Source organism: Prunus persica, chromosome G7 (genome assembly GCF_000346465.2).
Source record: "Prunus persica cultivar Lovell chromosome G7, Prunus_persica_NCBIv2, whole genome shotgun sequence".
Classification (NCBI taxonomy): domain Eukaryota; kingdom Viridiplantae; phylum Streptophyta; class Magnoliopsida; order Rosales; family Rosaceae; genus Prunus; species Prunus persica.
In genome coordinates, this window is record NC_034015.1 from 2,009,237 (window position 1) to 2,023,024 (window position 13,788).

General features: G+C 37.3%; 1 protein-coding gene across 2 annotated transcripts; it reads left to right on the top strand.

Annotated features, from left to right (window-relative positions):
- Window positions 1,536–6,435, top strand: LOC18770591 (protein NTM1-like 9). Of its 2 annotated transcripts, XM_020569466.1 has the most exons (8): window positions 1,536–1,576; window positions 1,678–1,971; window positions 2,173–2,753; window positions 2,869–3,132; window positions 3,242–3,490; window positions 3,597–5,063; window positions 5,203–5,985; window positions 6,086–6,307. In XM_020569466.1, the coding sequence occupies exons 1-6, from the start codon at window positions 1,570–1,572 to the stop codon at window positions 3,729–3,731; spliced, it is 1,530 nt and encodes a 509-aa protein (XP_020425055.1). In that variant the 5' UTR covers window positions 1,536–1,569; the 3' UTR covers window positions 3,732–5,063; window positions 5,203–5,985; window positions 6,086–6,307. The 2 variants fall into 2 exon arrangements, with proteins under 2 accessions (XP_020425055.1, XP_020425054.1); XM_020569465.1 differs by having other exon boundaries at window positions 5,203–6,435.

Consider the following 13,788-nt stretch of genomic DNA (forward strand, 5'->3'; position numbering starts at 1 on the left):
CAACATAAGATGTGTTTGTTAGGATCTATGGTTGCTTATGTGCATTTTTTGGGATCAACGTTTGTAGTTTTGTATATTTTTTATGCTATATTTGTGATTGACATGATAAAATTCATAGTTGCACCACTTAAATGGAGTTTGAAAATACATAACAAGTAAATGGAAAAGGGAAGAGCAAAAAAGATTATAATGCTTGGAGTGTGGAAGAGAATAGAATGTTGTTGCAACTCGTGGTTGATGCTGCAACCCGTGGATGGCGTGATGCTAATGGAATGCTAAGCAAGGCAACTGTAGAAACCAAAATACTCCCCAAGATTAATGAAAAACTTAGGTGTCACAAAACCTATTCTCAAGACCAGAGTCGGTTGAAGTACTTTAAAAGAGAATACCAAAAATATTCACAGCTTCTCCGTCACAGCTCTGGGTTTGGGTGAGATCCAACAACAAAGAAATTCATTGCTCTTGAAGAAGTTTGGAAAGACTACTTTAAGGTTAGGTTATTAAATTTTCTTTAAATAATTATGTTTGGTAACTTGAATACATAATTATGTTAAATTATTATTATTTTATTATTTTTGTTATAGTCCCACCCAAAAGATACAAGTATTCAAACAAAAACTTGTGAAGACTATAAGGATCTGCAAATTGTAATTGGGAATGCAACTGCTATTGGAAGAAACTCATTAGGATTGGGTGATGATACTCATGCAAGAACTTTTAGAGTGGAAGATAGACATGTTGGAATAGATGTTATGAATTTGGCTTTTTATTTCATGTTGTTTAAAATTTTATTTCATGTTGGTACAAATCAAGTATCAAAACATCTCTTAAAATTGAATCACCATTAGATACATTGACAACAATGCTACTGTATAAAATAATTTTACTTTGTATACTTTCCATCTTTTTTTTTTAATTTCAATTCATGCACGCTACTATCAATGCTACTATATAAAATAAGCATTGACACCAATGCTACTATCAGAACATCTATTGAGGTTCGATTGTTTTGTTGTTTGTAAATAATAGTATGATAATTTTGTGATTTTTTTTCCAACAAGGTTGTGGCATTCATGACTAATTATGTGGCTGTCAATATTATCGAGATTACCAGTTAGCTATTCATGGCTAATTAGTTGGCTCTTAGCATTTGTTTTTTTAAAAATATGTTAAAGAAATTACAGAAGTTTAGAATAAAAGCCATACAAATCTTAAGAAAGTTTATTAAAAAATTATATAAAAGTTTTCTGAAAGTCTATCAAGTTCTATATGAATTCTAAAAATTCCATCAAGTTTTATGAAATCTAATACTTAAACAAAATCTTTTTAAACGCTTTATAATCCTAACTAAATACACTCCCCTTAAAGAAAAGAAACTTACGAGAGGGGCAGTTCCTCAAAATAACAAAAGAAAACAAAAAAGCAAGGCATGATAGGAAGTGGGTGGGATCCACACGTATGAGTATGGCCAATGCCATGTATGTTCATCAAGACTTGGGAATCTCTTTTATATCACAAGACTTGGGAATCTTTGTGATCAAACACAAGTCAAAAAAAGCACAGTGGCTTATGATTGGTGAGTTTGTTTGTTTGTAAATACAACTTTCACTGCTCTCTGCTACTTCTTCTCAGAAGAAAAAGCATTTGATCATCTCATATTCCAATTTTCCTAAACAGCTGAAGGAAGGATGAGCAGCAGTATGAGCACAACAGAAGAATCAGTGCTTGATTTGCTGCCCAAGTTCAGATTCCATCCCTCTGAGGAGGAAATGGTGAACCTTTTGAAGAATAAGGTGGAGGGCCAGGACTCCCAAGCCATGCCTGATGAAATCGTTGACAAGCCTTGGGATTTACCTGATAATGAATCTATCCAACTTTTTTGTCGCTTCTTGAAGAGGATGATGCAGGGCAAGGCCTCCCAATCCATCCCTGAAATCGATGTCTACAAGTACGAGCCTTGGGATTTAGCTGGTAATCCATTAATCTGTCTCAATTTCTCTTCACTGCCCATTTTCACATTTCCAAGGTATATATGATGTCTGTTTATACATAATCTTGATCAATTATCCTGTTTTTCTCATTTCCAATTTACAATTTTGTTCAATAATTTATGCTGTTGTGAAATCTGTTGTTTTGTTGTTCATTACTTCAAGACTTGCTTGCATTTTGCAGAGCTCATGTTCCCAGACTCTCCATATCAACCTAGGGCCTGGTTCTCCTTCAGCCGACCTGATTACAAATATGCCAACAGTAGTCGCTGCAACAGGGCCACAGGGAAGGGCTTCTGGAAAATCACAGGCAAGCCACGACAAGTCAAGTCTCGACAACTCCCCAAATCGGTCACTTGCAAAAAGAGGACCTTGACCTTCCATGAAGGTCGTGTGTCTAAGTCCAGGAACACCGGCTGGGTCAGGCAGGAGTACTATCTCACTCCAACTGACCCAGGTTCTAATCCCAATCAGCTGAGTGGCTTTGTTCTCTGCCGCATGAAGAATAAGTCAACTGACAATGAGTCTGATGATAAGAAGCAGCAGGATGTTTCAATCTGTGTTGAATCAGCTGATCCTGGTATTGCTGGCTGCATGGCCTCTAATTCTGAGCTTGATCAAGCTGCTGGAATTCATCTGATTCCGGAGGCAGAAGAACATCTGACATACAAAGAGCTAGAACATGTTCTCCTTGGAAGTGGCAATCAGAACGATGGTGAACCTAATGGCTTTGTTTCATCTGATTTTGATGATATGATTCAAGAGGTGAGAATTAATCTGCTTTTTGAAGATTTCTGATGTAAAATTGGAAATGTGGAGCACACGAAATATATCAATAACTTAATGCTTGCTTGCTTGTTTGTGATTCTTAATCTGGCAGCTATGTGCTAAGGGAGGAGAGTATCTGGATTCACCTTCTCCTCCTGAGCGGCCTCACCAACACCAGCTACCTCAGCTGGGAAATGTTCCTGTTACTGGTGATTACGTTGGCTCTAATTCTAATAACCAAGCTGCTGCTATCAATCATATGATTCCACACCCAGAAGATTTTCTGACCTACAAGGAGCTAGAACATGTTCTTGGCACTTGCAATCCTGATGCTGGTGAACCTGGTGGCTGTGTTTCATCTAATATGCTTCAAAAGGTGAGACTTTTTGAACATTTTCTGATGTGAACTTGTTGATATGAAGCACAAGAAGTATATCAAAACTTATCACTTGCTTGTTTTGTGATCCTTAATCTGGCAATGGCAGTTATGTGCTCAGCTAGGAGAAGAGCTGGATTCACCCATTCCTCCTCCTGGGCCACCTGAGCTGGGAAATGCTACTTATGTCTATACTGATGAATGCAGTAGCTGGCCATCTCCAATTGGGGATAATGATTCTTCTCTTCCAAACAAGAATAGTATTCCGACCAACTATGAAAGTAAACCAGTTAGCTATGACAGTAAACCAGTTAGCAATACCGCCTCTAATTTCGAGAATCAAACTAGGATTTCAGAGGTGAGAATCCACATGCTCTTTGAAACTTTCATATACATAATTCTTAATATGGAGCACAAGAAGAACACGGAAACTTAACACTTGCTTGTTATGATTCTTAATCCAGGTTTATTCTCAAGCAGAAGAAAATCTGGAATCGTTCTTTCGTCAATTTGAGCTAGAGGGAGATTTTCTGCATGCCAATAACTATATTGGATGCAATGAGTCGCAATCTGCGACTCTTTTCCCACAAAGTTCTTGAATAACAGAAACATCATAAACTCTTTTCAATGACTACAAAATACCAAAATCATTGGAAAGGGTTTATGACGTGTGTGGGAGGGATTTTCGTTCCCAAAGAATAAGGAGTAAAAGACCACACCCTGCAAAACAATACGGAGTAAAAGACAATACAATAGTCAACGAATGGATGGAGATTAGACCCTTCGATGCCTAAGTTAGGCCGAGTGTTTGTAGTCAACAATAGTCAACAATAGTCAACAAATGGATGGAGATTAGACCATTCGATGCCTAAGTTAGGCCGAGTGTTTGTAATCAACAATAGTCAACAATAGTCGACAAATGGATGGAGATTAGACCCTTCGATGCCTAAGTTAGGCCGAGTGTTTGTAGTCAACAATAGTCAACAATAGTCACAATAGTCGCCAATAGTCGCCAATAGTCGCCAATAGTCGCCAATAGTCGCAATAGTCAACAATAGTCGACAAATGGATGGAGATAAGACCCTTCGATGCCTAAGTTAGGCCGAGTGTTTGTAAGAAAACAATAGTCAACAAAAGGATGGAGATTTCTTTACGGGGGTGTTGGCCAAAGACCCTTCAATGCCTAAGTTAGGCAGAGTGTTTGTAGGAAAACGATAGTCAACAAAAGGATGGAGATTTTTTCAGGGGGGTGTTGGCCAAAGACCCTTTGATGCCTAAGTTATCCCCGTAGATATTTTGCTCCCTCAAGTGGATGCCACAGTGACGCTGACACTGAAGTACTCCATGGAAAGATTTTCTGTATTAGCTATTGGAGAGAAACACAACATTTTAGTTATAGGAGAATATCAAAGGGGACTTATAAACCACAAGAGTCCTTGTGAGAATGTTTCTCTAACTCACGTTATTGTAGACAGTGATATTCTCCTACAAATAATTCAACTGTGTTGAGTAAAACACTCACAGTTGTCTAGGCTTTGGAAACTTGTTCGTAGTTACTAGTCTGTCACAGACGGCAAGGGTTACGTCTCTTTGATGTGTGTGTAACCCAGAAAAAGAAAGAAAATGTGTTCCAGCATCCCCAAAATTAGAAAGAAAGACCAGCAAATGAAATTGGTTGAAATGTTATCAGAACTCTCTACCCTTCTCTGAATGCAATGAGTACAGACGAAGTAAAGATGTCTTTTCTCAGAAGCAGTCTTTTGGAGATGGTAGTACTTCCTCTATCAAGACAAACTACAGATATTCCTCAGATCAATAGTCTTCTTCAACTAGGATATCTATCCTACAACTAGCCTCCATTCACGTCTTCACTGAACACATGGGAGGTGCTCCGAGAAGAATCCGAGTGCAGAGTAGTATCACAAGACAAGGTGAGAAAGAATCAAGCTGAGAACAGGAAAGAACCCTTTCTTTCTCAGAGCAGTTAAATGAAATATGTTACAATGTAGCTTTGACATTGAGGAGGTTATTTGCTATTCTCACTCAACTGAATTTCATTTATGTTTGCAGGTCTAGGAAGCTGCAGCTCATTTTATTGTTGTTCATACTGTTTAAAGCAGGCATGGAATGGGCAGCTGGCACCAAATGCAAGGGTTCTTTTACTTTCCTGAAAGCATCTTCTTCATGCCATAAACCAAGTCCTCCCATGGTACTATAACAGGCTTGGTTTTGTTCCACGGTTGCTATCATTATAGAAGTGGCTCTATACAGAAGCATCTGCTACATGGCTGCTGGAGTCTCAGTTTAATATGTTACTTGTCATGGATTTGTGAGTACTTTAAAGAAATTCTTGACTTGTATGCTCCTCTTTCCTTGGCTTTACCACACCATGCAGATTCAAATGCCTTGGTCATTGGGTAAGCAATAAATTTTGTCTTTGGGAAGTAAGTAATTTAACAGATTTTTTGATAGAATTAAGGATAAAGTTTAAGTGAGACACTAAAACTAGTTTCATGAGACCAGATAGTCAAAGCAACTTTTCAAAGGCAAGTGAGACAAACTATTGAATTGAAAATAAGGATGCCTCTTAAGTCTTAACAGATTATTGCACAAACTATACTCAGATCATATAAGCTTAAAGTGTGTGTCCGTAGAAAAGTTTATACAAAACTTGCAGAAGGCTGGCGAGGATGGGAAGAGGTCAAGCCCCTACTTGAAAGAATTAAAGAAGCTGACTGTGTCATTGAGGGCCTGGATAAAGTCATCAATATCCTCGACAGTGTTGCATGAGTGAAGACTTGCCCGTGCACTTGCACTCACTCCTAAATGCCGGTGAAGGGGTTGCGCATAATGGTAATCTGATTGCATAGCCATTTCTTGCTGGGATCACATAACTCAGTATAAGCTATTTTATTAAATCTCATTTATGTTCCTTCCATACCTGTTGGTCAAGAAAAGTTGCCAGATATGTAGGGTGTATATTTTCGACGTTGAAAGAACATCGAGCAGCGCAGAAGACATGTTCTGAGGGGGCTGTACGATAAATGCGAATATCAGGGACCGAACGAAGTCTATTGTATAGATATTTTGCAAGAAATATCTGTAAAAATAAAAAATAAAATTGCAATCAACTTAAGTACTACATAAACATGTGATCTTGGCTTCAAAAAGAAAAGCACAATCTTGGTATAGATTTCGTTAGATAAAGTACTTGGAATGGAATCCAACTGTTTACTACAGATCAATAATCCAATTCTTTTGTCAATTGCTTCCATCAATAATCATGAAATATTTAACTGAACATGTAATTTTTATTTTTTTTACTTCATTTACTTGTCCTGTCTATGTGAATTGAATAGTAGTGAACATAAACGGACGGTATTGAACTCGGCAGACCTTTATGTAAGACCACATACACGACTGCAGTCTATTGTACTCAACTCACATGGATGTCAAATATCAATGAAGTCTTAAACGTTACTAGCCCTGTCAAATGCCTTTCTGGCGTCAACGTGATTTGCTTTGTATCTTTTGCATACAATTGCATACAATTACGCGATTCACCTTTCTGCCTTTTGGAGTCTTAAATGTTACTAGCCCTGTCAATGCAATACAGTTATCTTTTGCACTGTAATAGTTTCTCTTTCAATTACTACAATTAACCAAAAGAAAAGCCCTGCAACAAAACAGTATAAACCAGATATATAGAACAAGAAATTCAAAAGGTAGAAGAATTCAACTTACCTCATAATCATGTATTGTTTGCATACCAAATCCTGATAGCTAATCAGTAGCTGCTCCTAACCCAATTGCTGTTGTTCCAGCCTCAAATCTAATTTAGGCAATGAGGGATAATTACAAAAGGATATATCAGAAGGTGGCACAAATCAGTGTATAATTAATGTAGATAAAGGAATCAAGCTTTAAAAGATAAGAGCACGAATAAAATGTGCCTAATAGCGTCTCCACCCATAAGGGCTAAGTCTAGGGCAAGGGCAAGCAAGGGCTGCCACTATTCATGTGAATAGTGTTAGCCTTGCCATTTGTGGTTCCACCCATGAGGGCTAAGTCTAGGACAAGTCTAAGGCAAATACTATTCATTGTACTTTATTTCCTATTTTTTTATACTTTAAACCATTAATTTTGATAATGTTTTGTAATTAAATTTTCGGATAAGATTTTTGGTTGTCATATGTCCATTATGTTTTAGAAAAGATTTTCGGATGAGAATCTCGGTTGCCACGTGTCTTATTCAAGATAAATTTTTCGAATATTCATTAAAAAAATATATATAATATCAGATTTCAGATAAGATTTTTACCTTCTAAAATTGTGCTACGTGTCCCATGTCAGATAAGATTTTCAGATATTTAAAAAAAAATTATAATCTCAAATTTCATATAAGATTTTCACTCTCTAAAATTGTGCCACGTGTCCCATGTCAAATAAGATTTTCAGATATTAAAAAAAAAAATTGTAATCTCATATTTCTGATAAGATTTTCACCCTCTAAAACTATGCCACATGTCATCTCTATCTTCTAAATCCCTCTATAAAACTACACCATCAACTCATACCTCTCCCACCATCTCTTATCTATTCCTTCATTTCTCAGATTTTACAAAACACATTCTACTCTCAATGTCAAACTTGAGGAGGGTGTTGGAGAGAAAACAGAAAGAAAGGGAAGAAATCTGGCGTAGATGTGCTGAAGAAGATCGGGACGCCGAAGAAGAAGAGGAACAAATGCTTGCAGCAGCGGTGTGTATGCTTAATCAATCAAGGCAACACCATCGTCCTCGTACCCCAAATGTGGACAGACGTAGGGAGTCTCAGGGTAAGAATCTCTTGGAGGATTACTTTATCCCAAATTCGTTATATCATGTTTCTAAGTTTCGAGAGAGATATAGAATGCAGCCACATTTGTTCCAAAAAATCATGCATGAGATTGCAATGATGGGAAAATCAACTATCCTAGAGTGCTTGGTGAGATTTTGTGATGCAGTGGAAAATTTGTACACAAGGAAGTACCTTCGCAAACCCACGCCGAGGGACCTGCAAAGGCTGCTAAAAAAATCGAGGCTCGAGGTTTCCCAGGCATGATTGGAAGCCTTGATTGCATGCACTGGCAGTGGAAGAATTGTCCTATTGCTTGGCAAGGAGAGTACGGAAATCGGAAGGGCCAAAAAAGTATAATTTTGGAAGCCGTAGCTTCATTCAACTGTTGGATTTGGCATGCCTTCTTCGGGGTTGCCGGATCTCAGAATGACCTCAATGTCCTTGGTCAATTCCTGGTGTTCGACGAGGTATTGCAAGGTCATTCCCCCCAGATCACGTACCAAATCAACAATACCGTATACTCTGGTGCGTACTACCTTGCCAACGGAATTTATCCTAAGTGGACGATATTCATGAAAACAATTTCGAATTCCCAATCCGAGAAGGAAACAAGCTTTGCTTCCTTTCAAGAAGGTTACATGAAAGACGTGGAAAGGTGTTTTGGTATCTTGCAAGCTCGTTGGGCAATTATTAGGGGTGCTGCTCGGATGCTAGATGAGGAGGTGCTGCAAAGTATTATGATGACTTGCATCATCCTCCACAACATGATTGTGGAGGATGAGTATGACTACGATGCTCCAGAGGTGTTTGAACTCGATCCCATGAACACGGCGTTGACAAGAATATATAAAAGGCCGATGGGACCAAATGGATTACCAATGGAGCCCGAACCGTTAGTTCCGGATGGTCGATTTAGCAACCCCATGATTGATCGTTATCAAGAAATGCAATTTTCATATGTTCACGAGCGACGTCAAGTTGACTTGATTGAGCACTTGTGGGAGATGAAAGGCAATCACAATGGATGAAGTCAAGATTAGTGCTTTGTTTGCAATAAATTAAGGTTTGTTTTTAATTAATCTTTGTTTTGATGCTCAAATATTTTTAATAAATAGTCATATTATTTAATGCTTTTTTTATTTAATGAAAAGGAAACAACACGACAAATTAAAGGATAATACAACAATACAACATATGGCAAAGGTGATTCAATACAACCTAATGGTTTTCATCATTTAACCAATCCGTATTGCTAGGCCCGTCGTCATGAAAAAGTTTTCTTCTCATCACATCCCTTCGTCTATGCTTCCAATAGGCCTTTGTTTCAGGAGACATATGACTCATATCCATGGGCATGATTTTCATCTCTCTATCATCCATGTCTTTTTCTTGTGCCTGCTACTGTTGAATTACAAATGTGTGTCATGTCCGCTTCATCTCTTTTCAAGTCTCTCTCAATTCTTAGTGAGGTGTTCTTAGTTATTTGCTCCAATAATTGTACATATTCATTGTTCGAAGTGCCCCCTCTCTTGGTCTTTGTCGCCTTTCTCCCAATAGGTCTCTGCGGACGTGGGAGTGCTGACTCCGTTTCCATTGGGGAGTCCAATAGCGAATCGGTTGATGGCAAATCGTGGAGCGGCATCTCATTCAACACAAGCGGCGGTCCGGGGGGGAATAATTTTGAATCTCGAACAATCCTTCACAACTTCCCAACATTGAAAATGCACGAAACTTTTTTTGCCTTGCCCCATGGCACCGAACCACATTTGTGCTTCGATGATCTATTAAAAATAAATAATTGGAAGTGCAAGAAAATATAAACTATTTTGAAATGCAAGAATAAAATTGATTATGCAAGAAAATATAGACAAAAATTGGAAATGCAAAAAGAAAAAAAAAGATTATGCAAGAAAAAGAAATAGAATATGCAATAAAAAAAAAGTTACATTAAATTGATTAAAATGACAATTATAAATATTTTACCTCATCGGTAAAATTTTGATCGCTTCGAATGTTCTCCCTTGCTTTTGTCAAGGCATTTCTCCATTTCCCTAACTCTTTATTCATAAGTTTCCATCTACTAGACAAGGCCATTTCGGTCCGAATGGAACCCGATCGTTGCAAAATTCTCCATGAATTTTGCTCCACATATGATGGAACTTCATCTCATTGCCTGTGATAGGGTCATGACTAACATTCACCCAAGACTGACACAACGCAATATCTTCCTGAGTTGACCACGAGCCTCCGATTTTGACAGAAGATGCCATTTTTTTTTTTTATACAAATGGAAAGTAGTAGAAAAATGTGAGTGGAGAGTAAAAAATATTGGAAGGAGAAGAGTTTGAATGGAGAATTGGTGTGGGAAGTGAAAAATGTGAGTGGAGAGTAAAAAATATTGGAAGGAGAAGAGTTTGTATGGAGAATTGGTGTGGAAAGTGAATAATGTGAGTGGAGAGTAAAAAATATTGGATGGAGAAGAAATTGTATGAAGATTTGGTGTAGAAAGTAAATAAAATGGTTAGGTATTTATAGGAAAAAAAAAATACATAATTTTTGGGTTTTTTTAAAAAAAAAAATTCAGAATTTTTTCGAATTTTTTTGGAATTTTTGTAGCCAAAAAAACGAGGACCGTCGGATTTCTAGAAAAAAACCAATTGGAGATGCTTGGTTGCGACACGTGTCAAATGCCCGTTGGAGTCTATCAGGAGCGGCGTCAGCCCGCGTAAGTCAAATTTTTTTACCGTTGGCGCTTGTAATTCAAGCGCCAACGGTAAATAAATTTGAATTATCGTGCGCTGACGTCACCGTCCTGGGGCTGAAGCCTAGGCGAGACTTGCCCTTGGGCCTGCCCGAGTTGGTGGGACCCAGCGATTGCCTGGGCTCATTCATGCATTGGACTTGCTCTAAGAACAACCACGCTCATAAAGAGTGACTGCGTCAAGAAATAGCTAAAAATTTCGTCGGATAAGGGAAAAACTGACATTCCTTTAAGGTAATGGAAAACGAGATCATCTGTGGCGGATCCAGAAGAAAATAACACTAAAAAAACAGAAAAATAGTTTCTATCCAAATTTCAATTGTATACCACGAGTTCTCTTTTAAAAACTTTGCATTATAGTTTCATAAATCATTTATTTTTTAATAATTTTAGGCACTTTTGTTTATGTCTCATCTAAAAGAGAATATCATTTTTTATAAAGAATAAATTTTTTTTTAATGAAACAAACCCATCCCCCGACTTTGAAAAAGAAAATTAAAACAAAAAACAATACCTCTCATTTTCTTTTTCAAAAAAAAAAAAACAAAGCTATGTTGTAAAGAATAAACATGTGGAGCCCACATATATGGGGCCCACAAAGAAATTAAGCAAAATATTTTGGAAGCTTATCACCTGCACACTCACGGGTACACTCACGGGTATCCTTTCTCAGCCTATAAATAAGACCACATCAGAGAAAGAAGAGAGAGATAGAAGAGAAGAGAAAAGAGGAAAGAAAGAAGAGAAAAGAGGAAAGAAAGAAGGGAAAAGAGGAAAGAAAGAAGGGAAAAGAGAAAAGAAGAGAAAGGGAAACGGAAAGAAACAAAGAGAGGAAAGAGAAGAGAGGAAAGAGAGAAAAGGAAAGAGACAAGAGGAAGAGAAGGAAGAAAGAGGAAAGAGAGAGCAGAGAGAAATTCTCCTAGAGAGAAAATTCAGTGAGCCACACATATTGTAAACACTAAAGTTGTAGCCCTATTATTTTACATAGTGGAAAAGTTACTACTGCTGCTCTCCGGGGACGTAGGCATAGCCGAACCTCGTTAAATACTGTGTCTCATCTACTTTAAGTGCAGCTCAATATTCGCACATATTCCAGGTTATTTTATAACACGTTATCAGCACGAGAAGCTCTCAGGTATAATTTTTATGCTGCACTATTATTTATACTACTAACCATTATGTTGATGTAAGGAAGAAAAGAAAAGCCAACATAATTTGTGTAGCTTTCAAACTAATGAATCATGGTGTTGATAAGATTCCAACGAAAAAAAAAAAGGGGGTTGGAAAAGCTTCCTACAGTAATTTTCACTTTCTTATATTTTTAGTGGTGGTTTTTATTCCCACATTTATTTTATTTATGGTATGGTGTAGGTTTATTACCCATACGACAATATTTAAAGGGTGGTGCGAGTTTATCGTCCACGCCTTTGCTTATTTATTTTATTTATGGTATGGTGTAGGTTTATTACCCATACGACAATATTTAAAGGGTGGTGCAGGTTTATCGTCCACGCCTTTGCTTATTTATTTTATTTATGGTATGGTGTAGGTTTATTACCCATACGGCAATATTTAAAGGGTGGTGCGGGTTTATCGTCCACGCCTTTGCTTTTATTTAAATGTATGAAGCAGAATTAGTGCCCATACAAGCACGTTTACTTTACCGCACATTTAATTTTATTTAAGGTATGGTGCGGGATTAACGTCCATACAGCAAGCTATTTAATTTATTTAAGGTATGGTGCGGGATTAACGTCCATACAGCAAGCAATTTAATTTATAAATTTATTTTACCGCACATTTACATTTATTTAAAGTATGGTGCGGGTTTATCGTCCATACCAGTAATTTATTTATCAGCAATTTATTTTATGGATTAATTGTGCTGTATGATGAGTTTTTACAGTATGCAGATCAGGACCAGAAGTTCCTTGATCCTCATCATACAATTACATCAGGACTTGAAGATCCTTGATGATGATATTAATATGAGAGCTGGCAGTCTCTCTGGTACTGTATTTGTAAACATGTGATCAGACTTAAGGGTCCTTGATCCCTGACATGTAAATAAGGACCTAGAGTTCCTTAATGATGTAACAGTACCGTATTGGTTCATAGTGCCGTACACATGGATGATAACTGTACTGGCAGATGAATAGATACGTATTCATCACTTGATGAATAGTACTATTCACATAAATAGTGACGTATGCATAAATATGAACCATTTTGGGTAAACCGTCACTATATACAAAAGGGAACCTGCAGTTTCATGGTGCCGTACACATTGATGATAACTGTACTGGCAGATGAATAGATACGTATTCATGACTTGATGAATAGTACTATTCACATGAATAGTACTATTCACATGAATAGTGACGTATGCATAAATATGAACCATTTTGGGTAAACCGTCACTATATACAAAAGGGAACCTGCAGTTCCTTAAACTCATGGATGAGCAATTAAATGAGATGCCAGAAGTTTCTCAAAATATGGACAATTATGTAAGGGCTTGAAGTCCCGAAATATGTACAGAAAATTGTAAAAATGTCCATACCATGAGAATATGTGGCTTTGGCCTGAAGTTCAAAATTTAACAGTGTTGAGAACCTGAAGTTCCAACAATTAAATGGACAACCCTTGAGGTATTATTGCAAATTGTGGTATGCCACATATTTCTTTGGCATAAGAAGATGATGAATTTAAAGTTCGATTTTGTTATAATCGACACCTCAAGGAAGAAATATATTTTGTGAATTCCGGTTGTTAAGAATACACCGCGAAATGGATAATATCAATATAAACCTCAAATAATGAATTGAGGCTCCCCACATATTTTGTTATATCTGGGCCGGAAGCCCATGGATCCAAATATATGAGAGATCCTAAACTTGAAGTTGTGGGTATATAGTAGTTAATGCTCTTCACTACTATATTGCGATATTATCATGGCTTTTACTCAATTCACATTTCATGTCCATTTGAAAAGGGCAAATAAATTCTGAGTTTGTGCCCAGGCCAAAAGTTCCGGGCTACCATGCAATTTGGGA

Excerpts from the sequence above, each read along its gene's own strand:
- LOC18770591 (XM_020569465.1), top strand. Across the intron at positions 2,754-2,868 it reads TTGATGATATGATTCAAGAG|CTATGTGCTAAGGGAGGAGA; the intron begins GTGAGAATTAAT and ends TTAATCTGGCAG. Across the intron at positions 3,133-3,241 it reads CATCTAATATGCTTCAAAAG|TTATGTGCTCAGCTAGGAGA; the intron begins GTGAGACTTTTT and ends TGGCAATGGCAG.